At 43.2% G+C, this 15,035-nt stretch overlaps 1 protein-coding gene across 1 annotated transcript in view; it reads right to left on the reverse strand.

The window, feature by feature from the left end:
• Positions 1-7,762: 7,762 nt before the first annotated feature.
• LOC311125070 (triple functional domain protein-like) overlaps positions 7,763-15,035 on the reverse strand; it is a 100,071-nt gene continuing 92,798 nt past the window's right edge. Inside the window, exons 58-61 of the mRNA XM_084158366.1 lie at positions 14,660-14,738; positions 13,564-13,764; positions 12,206-12,344; positions 7,763-11,929 (exon numbers count right to left, since the gene is read on the reverse strand). Coding sequence (XP_084014492.1) covers positions 11,357-11,929; positions 12,206-12,344; positions 13,564-13,764; positions 14,660-14,738 — 992 coding nt within the window. The 3' untranslated portion in view covers positions 7,763-11,356. The remainder of the gene's footprint in view (positions 11,930-12,205; positions 12,345-13,563; positions 13,765-14,659; positions 14,739-15,035) is intronic.

A 15,035-nucleotide genomic window follows, 5' to 3' on the forward strand; every position in this document is an offset into this window, starting at 1 on the left:
ACCCTAGAAGGTGTCAATAGGGGGAATCCTACATTTCCCTGAAATTTCTTATTTTGGGTTTTCTTATTTTGGGTTAAACATAAAATAATACTGGTTTTGAATAGTTGTGTTGAAGCAATTTGGGTTTTGGGTTATTTTGGGTTAAACACCCAGTGGGTGTGAAAAGGGGGATTGTGGGGTTCTAGATGTGATGACTAGCTTAGAAAGAATGCATTAATGATTAAACATAAAAGGTTTGTACTGTACTGATATAAATTGTTTCACATAACAAGCTGTGATTCATGTGAGGAACGTTAGGGGGTAGGATGAGATAAGACTTGTATTTCTCACAGACACGAACACTGCCTCTTTGTGATCTGTGAACCGTCCAAGGACGTGTACTGCAAAAAGGTGCTGACTCTCTGGACAGGTTGTGATGATAACAAACTTATGCCTGGCAACAGTGTGCAACAGTGGAGTGCCAAGGGACTGGGACCAGCCTGTGCGCCAACGGATAGGCTGAGTAAGTCTAAACCACGCTCAGTCTCTACTCTGATTGGCCAGCTGGGAGCGGGAACTATCTCTGTCAGAGTATTTTAAGAAGAACTCACAACAATGGCTTAGTTCTCTGTCTGCCCTGCGTGGTATTTCAGTGAGCCCGTATACGAACCATCATACTTATCATACATACATTTAGCATATAATGAATTTAGCTTGGATTGAATATCTCTTGATTATGTTTTCTCTTATTCCAATACCAAATTTGAATTACGCTATTTATAACAATACATAAACTTTGATATTATTTTGGTACAGTTGTGTCATTAATTTTTGTACACTCACATGGCAATCATTTACTAAAATACTGAATTCTGGTGTGTGGAATATAGAGGTGATGGTTGCTGTATGGGTGGGAGGTTCTGCCTGTCACTTGTTCTCAACAGGCAGAATGGGGACTTGAAATGGGAGACTGCAGGCACTGCTGCTCTCTTTGTTCTGAGTGTTTGCAGTGCTAGTGTTTTTAGTTAATCTGTGTATCTTACATATTATGTGCCCAGTATGATAGAGCAAGAAAACTTTCTTAGCAGATAATGACAACATGACAATAACAGTATCTGTAGATGATGTAATGAAAAGTTGGAGGTGGTTTGGTAATGGAGGACATCAGGTGGATCCATGTCTGGGTGTTAGGCAGAACCCCTAGGTCCTGGAGAACAGGAGCAGAGTTAAAGGGAACAGGGTAGGAGACAGAGACGGAAACAAGCAAACACACAGGTTATACTTTACTCTGAGAAGATTTGATGGATTAGTGCAGTGTTATAAATGGGAGATATGTACTTTTCAACAGTTTTGGAAGGTAAAGCCTACCTCAAGCTGGTCCCCCTCGGACTCAGAGCACAGAGAATCAGACTGATCCAAACTCACTGAGTCGGGTGGATGGGATACCTCCTGGGGGGCTCGGACAGTCGATGGTCCTAAAGTCATTTGGAGAGGTAAATTGAAGAGGTACATTTGAATATGCTCAGCATAATTACCATTTCTTGCTTTCTCAAATGTCAACCAAAGCTTAACATACTTTGTCAATTGGGCTTCACCGAAGTGTAGGGCATCAGGGCTTTCAATGGTCGACCGTCCAACTGCTCCAACTGGAGAAGATTGTTGGCTTCGACTGAGGTAATCCTAGGAAGACAAAGAGAAAAATATCAGTGTTAGGGAAACTAAAACTAGCTTCAAGTTATTTTGTGCGCAAATGCAAATAGTTATTATCTGAGATGTTTGATATTCACCTTAACAGATGGTGACCCCAGCTAGGAGCGAAAGAGCAGCGAGGTTTCCCAGGTCTCGCCTTCCTTTCGTCCTTCTTCCAAACCAAGTAATTAGCCCGGATGTCGAAGCACTTGGTCCCCTTCTTGATTCTCCTCCAGTGGCTCTCCTTCGGTTTCTCCTGCACCTTGTCCATGTTCAGTCTCACCTTGATTGATAACAGGAATAAATGCAATTATATTTCATATTACAAATACATATCTCTTGGAGTGCCAGAAAATAAATTAACAGCTGACAATCATTTTTGCCTGGTCAAAAACCTCCACATCCTTCTCAGTCCGAGCATGTAGGTGGTCCTCGAAGGCGTTCTGATCAGGTTCGACAACTTCCACCACATCAGGTGGGGTTTCAGTGATCTGAAAGTATGTTATACAAAAATAGCAATAGACAAACAACAACACTAAGTCAAACACAAATTTGAAAGACTACAGTATATGCAATAATTATATATACAATTGCATTGTTTACCTCAGTCAACAGCTGCGGCTCCAGTCTGTACTCGTTGGAGGCATGGATGCTGCTGTTGTGTGAAAGAGAATTACCTTCAGGTTGTTCTCCCACCATTCCTGGTACCCGTCAAGGGACTTGCCCATGGCAGTCTTGAGGGTCTGGTTGGTCCATTCACCAAACCTGGAGGAGGGGGTAGGAAAGCGATATCTATTGACACTGTAAGATATTGAAATATGTCTGATTATGTACCATGGAAAAACTAAAACAAATTGTACTAAATAAATCAAATAAACCATTGGTGACATAATATATCTCTCTCAGAATGACCTTCTTGATCCAAACCAGTCAGGTTTCAAGACTGGTCATTCAACTGAGACTGAATCTTCTCTGTGTCACGGAGGCTCTCCGCACTGCTAAAGCTAACTCTCTCTCCTCTGCTCTTGTCCTTCTAGACCTGTCTGCTGCCTTTGATACTGTGAACCATCAGATCCTCCTCTCCACCCTCTCCGAGCTGGGCATCTCTGGAGCGGCTCACTCTTGGATTGCGTCCTACCTGACCGGTCGCTCCTACCAAGTGGCGTGGCGAGAAGCTGTCTCCGCACCACGTGCTCTCACCACTGGTGTCCCCCAGGGCTCAGTTCTAGGCCCTCTCCTATTCTCGCTAAACACCAAGTCACTTGGCTCTGTCATATCCTCACATGGCCTCTCCTATCATTGCTACGCTGACGACACACAACTAATCTTCTCCTTTCCCCCTTCTGATAACCAGGTGGCGAATCGCATCTCTGCATGTCTGGCAGACATATCAGTATGGATGACGGATCACCACCTCAAGCTGAACCTTGGCAAGACGGAGCTGCTCTTCCTCCCGGGGAAGGACTGCCTGTTCCATGATCTCGCCATCACGGTTGACAACTCCGTTGTGTCCTCCTCCCAGAGTGCGAAGAGCCTTGGCGTGACCCTGGACAACACCCTGTCGTTCTCCGCTAACATCAAGGCGGTGACCCGATCCTGTAGGTTCATGCTCTACAACATTCGGAGAGTACGACCCTGCCTTACACAGGAAGCGGCACAGGTCCTAATCCAGGCACTTGTCATCTCCCGTCTGGATTACTGCAACTCGCTGTTGGCTGGGCTCCCTGCCTGTGCCATTAAACCCCTACAACTCATCCAGAATGCCGCAGCCCGTCTGGTGTTCAACCTTCCCAAGTTCTCTCACGTCACCCCGCTCCTCCGCACACTCCACTGGCTTCCAGTTGAAGCTCGCATCTGCTACAAGACCATGGTGCTTGCCTACGGAGCTGTGAGGGGAACGGCACCTCCGTACCTTCAGGCTCTGATCAGTCCCTACACCCAAACGAGGGCATTGCGTTCATCCACCTCTGGCCTGCTGGCTCCCCTACCTCTGCGGAAGCATAGTTCCCGCTCAGCCCAGTCAAAACTGTTCGCTGCTCTGGCACCCCAATGGTGGAACAAGCTCCCTCACGACGCCAGGACAGCGGAGTCACTCACCACCTTCCGGAGACATTTGAAACTCCACCTCTTTAAGGAATACCTGGTATAGGATAAAGTAATCCTTCTACCCCCCCCCCCCCCCGATGGGTATCATACAAAACGAAAATCAATATTTGGTTCCAAGCACCCTTTTTAATGGGTAAGAGAAGAAAATGTAGAGTTAAGCACGTTCTCTTCCTTTACTGACCTTAATGGGTATTGCCTCCACCCACTTAGTAAAGTGATTGGTCGCTGTCAGACACCAGCTGTTGCTGTTCCTGGATTTCGTGAAGGCTCTAATGAGGTCCACCCCTAACATCTAAAGCGTTAGAGAGAAGATTACTTGATTCTTACCCGTATCTGTGTCATACAGTATGCAGATTTTCATATTTTTAAGGATACACACACACACATTCTATAATATTGAACTCTGCTGTGGTCAAATAAAGCAACCATTACAAAACAACTTATCAGGGCAAAATTTGAATTGGGACACTTCCCAATCATGTGCCATGGTGAAACAACTTTGATGGGCTTCAACGCCGGTGCCAATGTCTTCACCCTCTCAAACTTCTGGCAGGCTAGACAGGGTACTGACCTTTAAGCAAAAAGTGACAATTTGAAACATCGTGTGCTCTCTGATATGACATTCATTGAAATCACAATAATTTCAGATATAATAGAACGTGATTGATAAACAAAAGGTTATTTCACTTGCCCAGCTGTCCACCTCCTTGACAATTCCCCGTCAGAAGAAGCGTAGGTTGATTTTGTCAATCATGCGCTTCACTCCGAAATGGCCCGCATGCATCTCGGTCAGCACGGCCTCCTTCTCCTCCTTAGTAAAAATCACCCTCCCGTGTGGCTGGCCATCCTTCCCCCATAGGTACATGTGATTGCCTAACAAGTTGGAAGAGAGGAGTTGTTGAAATACTGTAGTCTAAGTACATTTGCACTGCTGTCCTTTCTTTCTCTGTTTCTCTCTCTCCATCTCTCTCTTTCTGTGTCTGTCTAGCGAAGACACCTAGTTAAGGGCATTTGGAATTACCATAATTGCTTACACCTATCCATTTGATTGATCAGGTTTAACTTATAGCTAGATACCTCAATATGACAGACAGATAACTATATCAGTGGAGGCTGCTGAGGGGAGGACGGCTCATAATAATGTATAATGGAGTCAATGGAATGGTATCAACCACATGCACGTGTTTGATACCATTCCATTGACTCCATTAGACATTATTATGAGGCATCCTCCCCTCAGCAGCCTCCACTGAACTATATGTATAGCTAGCAACATGTAGATGACCAACTAGCTAGATGGAAAATGGTTGTTGAAAAATCCATCCAGTTATTTAATAGAAGTTATCCTGAATTGTGAATTTCTCTGAATGTTGCGCCTCTTGTCGAGATCAGTGGTGCCTTCATAGTACTTTGCCTGGTTGGAAAGATAAAATAAAATCTCCTCGAGGGATGCCATTGAAGTGCAAGCTACATACAAACAGAAATCTACAATAACAGTTACAGTAGCTAGCTAACATTAGCTAAATAAAACTGTCTGGCTAGTGTTAAGCTAGCTAGCTACTGTAGCTGGCTAGCTGACTAGGCAGGCTGAGGTAAGTACAGTAGAACGTAAATCTAAAAACAGCTTAAATTATTTATTCCTATTTAACAATATGTTCTTATATAAAGACAAATATATGGTAAATAAAGAGTGTTCTCTTTCCAGTCTTTTCGGTCCTCTGATGCAGTAGGTAGTCAGCAGGTAGTCACCGTCAAAAACACTGTCCTTGGAGAGCAATTCTGAGGTAATAATATATTATAAAAATTTTCCATTTTCTCTATGCCCCATGGCACAATGTGTAGAATTGCAGAAAACATGCTTTAAAACTGCAACATTTTCTCTATGCCCCATGGCAAAACGTGTAGAATTGCAGGAAATAAACTTTAAACCTTTTCTCTCCGCCGTCAAGATGGTGGCCACTAAAAAAATGTGCCCTCTGGGGGGCCCCCAACCAAATCTCGCTTAGGGCCCCCAAAAGGCTAGAGACAATGAAATTGTGGCCTTGAGCAAGGCATAAACTCCTAAACGGTTAGCTGGGTATTGCTCTGAAGCTTACCTGGTGCTCCCAGACTGTTGCAGGAATAGTATGTCAGGGTGTTGGGTACTGAGACAGAAAACTTCCAACTTTGGAAGGCCCTTTCCTGTTTCAGCATGACAATGCCCCCGTGCACAAAGCGAGGTCCATACAGGAATGGTTTGTCGAGATCGGTGTGGAAGAACTTGACTGGCCTGCACAGAGCCCTGACCTCAACCCCATCAAACACCTTTGGGATGAATTGGAATGCCGACTGCGTACCAGGCCTAATCGCCCAACATCAGTACCCGACCTCACTAATGCTCTTGTGGCTGAATGGAAGCGAGTAGTGGAAAGCCTTCCCAGCCCAGAAGAGTGGAGGCTGTTATAGCAGCAAAGTGGGGACCAACTCCATATTAATGCCCATGATTTTGGAATGAGATGTTCGACGAGTAGGTGTCCACAAAAAAAAATTCTCAGCTCTTCAGTCTCATCTAGCTAGCCAGCCAGTAGCTACCGAAGGGGCTAGCCAGCCAAGCTAGCTACAGAAACGATACCCATAAAATACATTTGCTGGAAATAAACACTTTTCCTAATATCATAACTTATAACATCCTTAGCTTGCCCATTCACTAAATATACTGTTAAATAACTCTGACAGACACCCAATAGCTTAAGGATGCTGAGTGCTAACGCTAGTTTATTAGCATTAGTCAACTCTTATGCTGAGGGATAATAGCCAGTTAGCTACCACCAACCCTGCACAAACCTGTTGCTAACTCAACTGCTGCATTTAGACTTTCTGGCTGTTCTGCTCTCTCCACCTCATTCACTGCAGCCTCAATCTGCTCCCTTTGTTTAGCCTCTTTCGGAAGATGTTTTGAATATCCATATTTTCTCTGTTCTATACTGCAGACTGACCGAGTGACAGGCGTTTTCTGAATGATGACATTGACATTTAACAGGTTCTGTAGGGGTTGGGGGGAGTGGTCAAGGGACGAGCGGTCCACTGCATTGTGAAATCTCAACCAATCACAACAGGCACCACATCACTCCAGGGGCTTCTTGAAGTGCCTGCTACTGCATAGCGCAGTATATTGTATTGTTTATTCTTGTCATTAAAATGTGTCAGTAAAACATATATATTTTTATACTGCATAGTGCAAGTGATGTGTGGTTTGGAAACATATCAGACTGACCATCAAAAGGTTTGGGGCTGGGCCAAAAACATCCGGGGCTGAAGCCCCAGAAGCCCAGGCCTAATGACGCCACTGGTTTTACACTTAATAACCATGTTTCCATCCACAGTTTTTATGGGAGTAAAGCCATACCATATAAAATAAAAAATCATGACAGCTGTGATGAAACAGGAAGTTTCGGTACAATTGTATTAATGCCGACCGATAATTTGTTTGTTCGACATGGTGGGATCTTTTTGTGTCAGTAAAATAAATTATGTGGGAAAAGGCGATGGAAACTACTTTATGTGCAAATATTGTTATAATAACCATCATATCTAAGTAAATTGGAGTAATGCTTTGATATGGTGTGTGGTCCTCCCACTACGACTACCTGCACTGTATCTGCCAGCTGTTGGCTAGAGCACAGGTGCCAAGCACAGAGTAGGCACATTTGCTATTTTACGCAACCGTTTTTGTGACAAAACTATCCGTAGAATTGAAAATGAGATGGAAACACATTGAACTCTAGATTTTTTTTCGGTACATAACAACTTGAGCGAAAAACTACATTTTGTGTGCACTACGTCATCACATACTGATTTTTATCAGAAACAAGTCCGTTTGCTGGAAACATACCACTGGTGGAAATTTTGCAGATTTTTGAATATTCGCATGAAAATCTGTTGCAAATTGGATGGAAACCTAGCTAATGGTAGCAAGGCTTTAGTGAGGACAGCACAAGTGGGTATGTTCCATGTTTAATTTCCAAATAACTGATGGCAGAAATAATAAACATATTTACATACATATCACATAAACACTCATGGTCTATGTACAAAGAAATATACATGCAAAAGTTTAAAAAATAAAAAATAATGTGACATAAAACCCTTTAAAAATCATAATACATATGTATGTATAAAATAGGATGAGATTGGGACAAAAAAAAAGACAACAGAAAAGAACATCCAGTCCACATTCCCATGTTTCAACATCCTTTATACAACTTTACAAAAAATGGATGAACAAATAAATTAAAGGACATGGTATGGTATGGGAATGTACAGGTGACCCAACAATGGGCCACTTCTCTCTCTTTCCCTCCATCTCTCCCTGTCCCTCCCTCATCTTCACCAGAAGGAAATATTCCAGTTTTGCATGTTCCCATCAGATAAATCAATATACTTCCCTAACAGCACAGACTGGTCAATGGGCCTTGTCTCTCCCCCTGTCCTTCTCTCTCTCGCTCTCTCTCTCTGCCAGAAGGAAATTATCCAGTTTAGCATGTTCCTATCAGGTGACTCACTATACCAGTGGATCTCAACTAGTTTTGCCTCGGGACCCAAATTGAACAAGGTTGTCTCAGTCGCAACCCAATATTCGCATCGCAATTTTTTTTGTTTGTTGCCAAAATAGAACCTGGAAAACTATTTTTAATGCTATGTTGATAGTAGATGTAGCAATTATATCACAAGGGAACAACATTCCCACCTCTTTCATTGTCAAAAAAATTCAACCCAAAGGAACAATGTCTGTAGACATCTACCATATACACCAGAATCACTCATCAGTGTTGTGTTGTGTTTGTAATTATGTTGTAGAGCAGGGCTCTCCAACCATGTTCCCAGAGAGCTACCGTCCTGTAGGTTTTCGCACCAACACTAATCTAGCGCACTGGATTCTAATAATTAGCTGGTTATTAAACTGGATCAGGTTAGTTGCAACTGGGGTTGGAGCGAAAACCTACAGGACGATAGCTCTCAAAGAAAGGTTAATAAGAGGTTAGACAGCAAGCTATAGGCACCTATAGGTCAAATCTCAAATCACACCAAGTTCCAACATAGGGCCCTGGTCTAAAGTGGTGCACTGGATGGGGAATAGGGTGCTATTTGAGGCCCAGGTGTTTGACACAGCACACTTAATCTTCACAATCATGAGAAACAGTTGTAATAGGATATCTTTTTACATAAATAACTTAATATAAAAGGGTTTTGAAATGTAGCTCATTAACACTATGGATGAGTCCCAAATTGCACCCTATTCCCTTTGTAATGCACAACCTTTGACCTGGGCCCTGTAGGGGCTCTATAAAGGGAATGGGCTGCCATTTGGGATGCACACTAAACTCCCAATAAGACTAGCCCTCAGGAAGACAGTGCCAGCTGAATGACAGAAGTCTAGTTTTAAGAAGAGCGTTTTAACACTTGACATTGGTCACTTGTAGAAGCAGTAATCAGTGAGTGGACATTACCTTTTTTTCAACAGAAGTCTACAATGGTCTAGACTGAAACAGGTAGGAGAAGTTCAGAAACCCCCTGCATTTCCAGAGATCCAAGCCGAAAGTGGAGCGCGTAATAGCCTTGTAGACTGGCTAAAGTTATCGTAACACCAGAATCAAACCAGACCATAACAAAGTGTAAACAACCCCTTTTTAGGGTTCCACAGCGTAACACTTTAGAAATAAAGTGAAATGTCATTAATTAATAAAATATAATTAAAACAATAGCGTAGGACAGGGAAGGTAATGCTGGGACAACTTTGGTATATCAGTAAACTACTAAAGAAAAAGAACGAAAGAGAGGAAGAAAAGTGACAAATCAAAAATCTAATTAATTGATCTAGCCATAAGTGCCATGTAGAGGGCTACCCCCAGAAGGTTAGGTTACCTAGGAATTGATAACCTTAGAATTAGAATGTCCTATGGGGACACTCAAAATGGCCACCAGCAACCATTATGGCATCATTGACCTGAATGGGGATACCCATTCTACTCATTCTAATTCTATGGTGATAAGTTAACACCCCAACAGGGTCATAGGTCAAATAAAGAGGACTACTACCAGCGGAGCTTGCAGTACCAAGTACATGCTTTTATCTCTATTTATTACATGTACAACAGATGTCTTCATAAATAGTTGCATAAAATGTTAAAGCTGCAACATTGCACATGATAAGAATGGGGGAAACATAACATACAGTGGAGTGCATTTACAGTATTCTGTCTTCCTGCTCCTTTTCCTCATTCACTCTCCATCTGATTAACCATCTCTGCTGCCACTCAGCTTCAGTCGACCAATTGGCGATCTACTACATTTCATTCGCAGGATTCTTTAGTTCCACCTTCAAGAACGTCCTCAAAAGCAGGTGGATATTTTGAAACGGGAGGGACAGAAGGCAGTTAATAGTCTATATACAAAGTAAGGCTTAATCATCTTAAATCTGTGCAACACCATTTTTGTTCTAGTAAAAGCAAAAACAAAACGAATCATTCTTTTCTGTTGTTGAGACTTTGCAGCAGTCAGCAGAATCTCTATCTTTACTTAGATTAAGGTTTCTTAGATTAAGTACATAAGCGCAGCAATCGGAAAACTCTGATTAGACATAAAACTATCTCAACAAAGTGGAGGAGCTCAGTCATTGGATGAGTCCACTCCGGGCTGTAAAGTAGCGTAGCGACTTTCTACTGCTGATCTTTTTTCTTCAATCTTCTTTTGAAAAGTTCATTAGAGTTATTTTTTTATTTTTTGAAAACTTTTTTGAAAAGTTGAGGACATTGTTCTCTCTCTTTATATGTTGGTTCTTAAAGAAAGGGCGCGTCTCAAAATAATTTGAGTCACTTATTGTAAAAGCACAAAAACAAAACAGCTCTCTCTTTCTCTGGCAACAACAGGGAAGGGATGGTTGCTATGTGTGCTAACACTAGCTTCCTTGGCAACACTCTCCTCTGAAAGCTCTGTTTGTTTGACTCTCAGTAAGATAGAGGAAAAATATGTTACTCCATCAATTTATCAGTATTTTTCTTGTTTTAGATTTTTTCTTCTTTCGAAAATCAGTTTGAGTGTAAACAAGCAAGCAGCAGTAGACTGGTGAGGACATTGTCATCCTTGTTTTGTTGGCTGAGAACTCAGTGTGTGTTCTCTCAGGGAAAACTCTGATTGGCTAAGGACCTCTAGGCCTACAGGCCTCATGTTTTGATTGGTTGAAGGCCCACAGGACTCTTTAAAACCACAACATATCTGAAAGAGGATGAGATCAGTGAATTTCATTTTCTTTCTCTGAGATGCCCAGTCCCAAATCAACCCCTAATCACTACCCCCTAGTCACCTCATATAGATCTGAAAGGATTGGATAGGTCTAAGCAATATGGTTCTATCAATACCGTCTCCACCTTGTCCTCTGATAGGTTAGGTAGAAATAACATTGCTCGCACCTATAAAATCTTCTTAGATCTACACAAGCACCTAGTGAGAATATAGTGAGGAATCCGTTTAGGACAGGATGTCCTGTTCTCTCCTTCCTGTTAGGGTGGTGGGAGGGGGCATCTTTCTCCCTCGCTCCAGCCCTCGCTCAGGCCCGTGGCTGTAGCCGGCTATGTAGTAAGCTCTGTACCCCTCCGATGGGCTTGGCGTCTGTCTGGTGCTTCCTCCTGTCTATGAACAGCACCAGGCGAGACGTGTCCAGACACCCCCCCTCCACCCTACCCTGTCCCTGGATGTCTGCTAACCTGGCCTGGCCCTGGACCCAGGGCTCCTGCAGACATAGCCCAGCCGGAGGCCTCCTGGCCGGGTCGGCCCTCAGCAGCAGGCAGACAAACTCCCTGGCCCCCTGGGTCACGCCCTGGAAGTAGTGGTGGGGGAAGCTGAAGTCTAGCTGGCAGATGTTCAGACACGTCTCCTCCACGCTCTCATCCAGAAAAGGAGAGGCCCCGCTCAGGAGGACGTAGGTCACAACCCCCAGGCTCCAGAGGTCAGAGGTCAGGGCGGCCGGCTCCCCCAGGACCAGCTCGGGGGAGGCAAACTCAGGGCTTCCCAGGAGAGGGTGGATGTAGTGGGCACTGTTGAGCTGGACGGCATCCCCGAAGTCAGTCAGTTTGACCACGGGCTGGCCGGACGAGGTGTGGGACACCAACAGGTTCTCAGGCTGGGGGAGAGGAGAGAAAGAGGGAGGAGAAGGAGGGAGGGGGGAGAGCGATATGGGGGAGAGAGATAGAGTATAAATAGGAGATAGAAAAGAGAGAGGTGGACAGAAATTGAGAGAAAACAGGGAAGATACGGGATAGTATAAATGGAAGCTATAGAAGTGAGAATGGAGAAATAAAAAGGAGAGAGAGAAAAAGAATGGAGAGATATAAAGGAGAGAAATTGAGAAATGGAAAGGAGAGACAGAATTGAGAGAAAAACAGCAGCAGTACAGTACCTTTAAGTCCAGATGGGCTATCCTACAGTTGTGTAGGTAATGTAAAGCTTCTAGGATGTTCCGTAGGTAGCTGGCCACTTTCTCCTCAGTTAGATTCCCCCAGCTCACTATGTAGTCCAGGAGACGACCCTGATCAACCCTGTAGTGAGAAACACACACACGGGTCAAGGTTAGATGGCAGCAGATCTGTGAGAATGTTGAATGCTACTGTGTGTGTGTGTGTGTATACACATCTCCAGGACCAATCTGTAGCTGAAGGCGTCTAGGAGTGCTACCAGGTGTAAGCGTGTGTGTGTGTTCATGTTGAGCGATTAACCAAAATGGAAAGAGAGAAGAGACAGAAAAATGCACGATTGAGAGAGATAGAGAGCCGTTGCTTCGCAAGAAAATAGATAATCTAAGTGATTGATAGTTGGTATTCAGCAGTCATAAAGGTATGCCTAATTTACTTTAAAGAACTACAAAAATAGTGATTTTATCAGAGAGCAGCTCTATAGAAATGAGATGATGACACTGAGTGTACAAAACTTTAAGAACTACTGCTATTTCCATGGAATAGACTGACCAGGTGAATGATATGATTCCTTATTGATGTCACCTGTTAAATCCACTTCAATCAGTGTAGATGAAGGGGAGGAGACAGGTTAAATAAGTATTTTTAAGCCTTGAGACAACTGAGACTTGGATTGTGTATGTGTGCCATTCAGAGAGTAAATGGGCAAGACAAAATATTTAAGTGCCTTTGAATGGGATATGGTAGTAGGTGCCAGGCGCACTGGTTAAAGTGTTTCAAGAACTGCAACGCTGCTGGATTTTTCACGCTCAACAGTTTCCCGTGTGTATCAAGAATTGTCCACCACCCAAAGGACATCCAGCCAACTTGACACAACTGTGGGAAGCATTGGAGTCAACATGCGCCAGCATCCCTGTGGAATGCTTTCGACACCTTGTAGAGTCCATGCCCGACGATTTGACGCTGTTCTGAGGGCAAAAGGTGGTGCAACTCAATATTAGGAAGGTGTTCCTAATGTGTTGTACACAAATGAAATATTTTATTAAAGTACAGTAATGTGAATAAATGATAGTTAATAAGTGATAAGCAGTAATGGGCAGTCACTACCATCATGGGACTTTTATTAGGCCTAATTGTTTATTCTGTGTTGTTACAGCATTCAGCCGACACAATGCATAGTGCATTTAATGTAAAAATAAATATTGAAATCGAAAACCGTGATAATTTTTTAAATAATCGAACAGACTTCAAAAAGCACTAATCGCTCAGCACTAGTGTGTGTGTGTGCGTGTGTGTGTGTGTGTGTGTGTGCGTGCGAGCGCCAGGTGGTGTGTCTGTAACTCACATCTCCAGGACCAGTGCGTAGCTGCTGGGGGTCTCATACGTGTCCAGCAGTGTGACCAGGTGTGTGTGTTGTAGTCTCTGTAGCAGGCTGAGCTCCTGGGTCACCTGGTCTCTCTTCATCAGCTTCTTATTGACCAGCTTGACTGCCACTGTGCGTTTGGTCGACTTGTGGTCGCAACGCTTGACTACAGAGAACCGGCCCCTGGGGCGAGGAGGAGAGATTACAGTCATCTTCAGAGGCTGACTCTACATCATTATCATTGGAATCGTCATTAACCCCCTAAGGTCGATGTCTGTGAAATCAAATTAGCATAATATAAAGTTCCCTGTAAAATTGTGTCAGTTTAAGCTATAGAAATCCGTTTGTTTTTTTTGCATTGGATGTGTCTCAATTCACCACATCCACCTATGTAACACTTACGCATTTGCGATAAGAGGTGACAGAGCTAGAGCGGTGTTTGTCAGACCATTTGACATACCGGAAATCAGTCTTCTCACAAAATCGTATGTTACGTCCGAACGGTTTGGCCTACAAACTATTATGACCCCTTTATGGAAAGATGACTCTCGCGAACACGTTCATGTTGGTTTTGCTCTAGAATGCCCACAGGCCTCACAAGACTCGTCTGAAGGTCCCACGGTACCATTCGAAAACATTTATGGAAGTATATATGGAGACTGTGTAGTGACAAAAATAAGGGGTTAAATACATGTCAATAAAAATAACAAATGTTTCCTGATCTTTCTTATATCTCTCAAATATAGGACAAACACTTCAGAACAAACTTCCTTTTGATTTTTTTTAGGACTATCTGTTGTTCCATGTAGTGAATCTGTTATTCAATGCGTTTGTATGGGCTAACAGCAGTAAAGCAAAACTTTTTTTTCATCAAATATATATATTTTTAGACTTCAAGGGGTCTTAAAATTCTAAATCAAATACCAAAATTATCCTTGGTATGACCTTCTTAAAACAATTGTATATAGCTTAGCAGTACCCCACCCCCCCATCTTACACTCTTAAGTCAAGTAGAAGGGTTCACACACACACACACACACACCAAGGAGTGATAAGAACAGAGGTGTGTGTACTGTACCTTCCCAGCTCTGCCACCTCAGTGTAGTGGGACTCAAAGTTGTCCTTCCAGCTCACCCTGACCCCGTCACTGGACACAGCTACACACAAAGGGGGAATAATACAGTCAAATACAGCCAAAGAGAGTGTGTTTGTTTTTGCCTGTGAACGGTGAAAATGTACAGTACTGTGTGAATGCATTTGTGCAGCTGTGTGTTAACACTAGAAGAGCCGAGTGAGTCATTTCGACTCAATATGAATTTAAAATTCAAATATCTCTCCCATTTTAAAAGTCATGCCCCCGTCTGTCCTTGACTTTTCCTAAATATGCAAGTCATTTACAGTTACATTAATTACTGTTTAATTACTGGCCTGTGCCAGCATGTATGTACGTGTGT

This window comes from Coregonus lavaretus, assembly GCF_964263955.1.
Source record: "Coregonus lavaretus genome assembly, chromosome: 3".
In the NCBI taxonomy this organism is placed as follows: Eukaryota; Metazoa; Chordata; class Actinopteri; order Salmoniformes; family Salmonidae; genus Coregonus; species Coregonus lavaretus.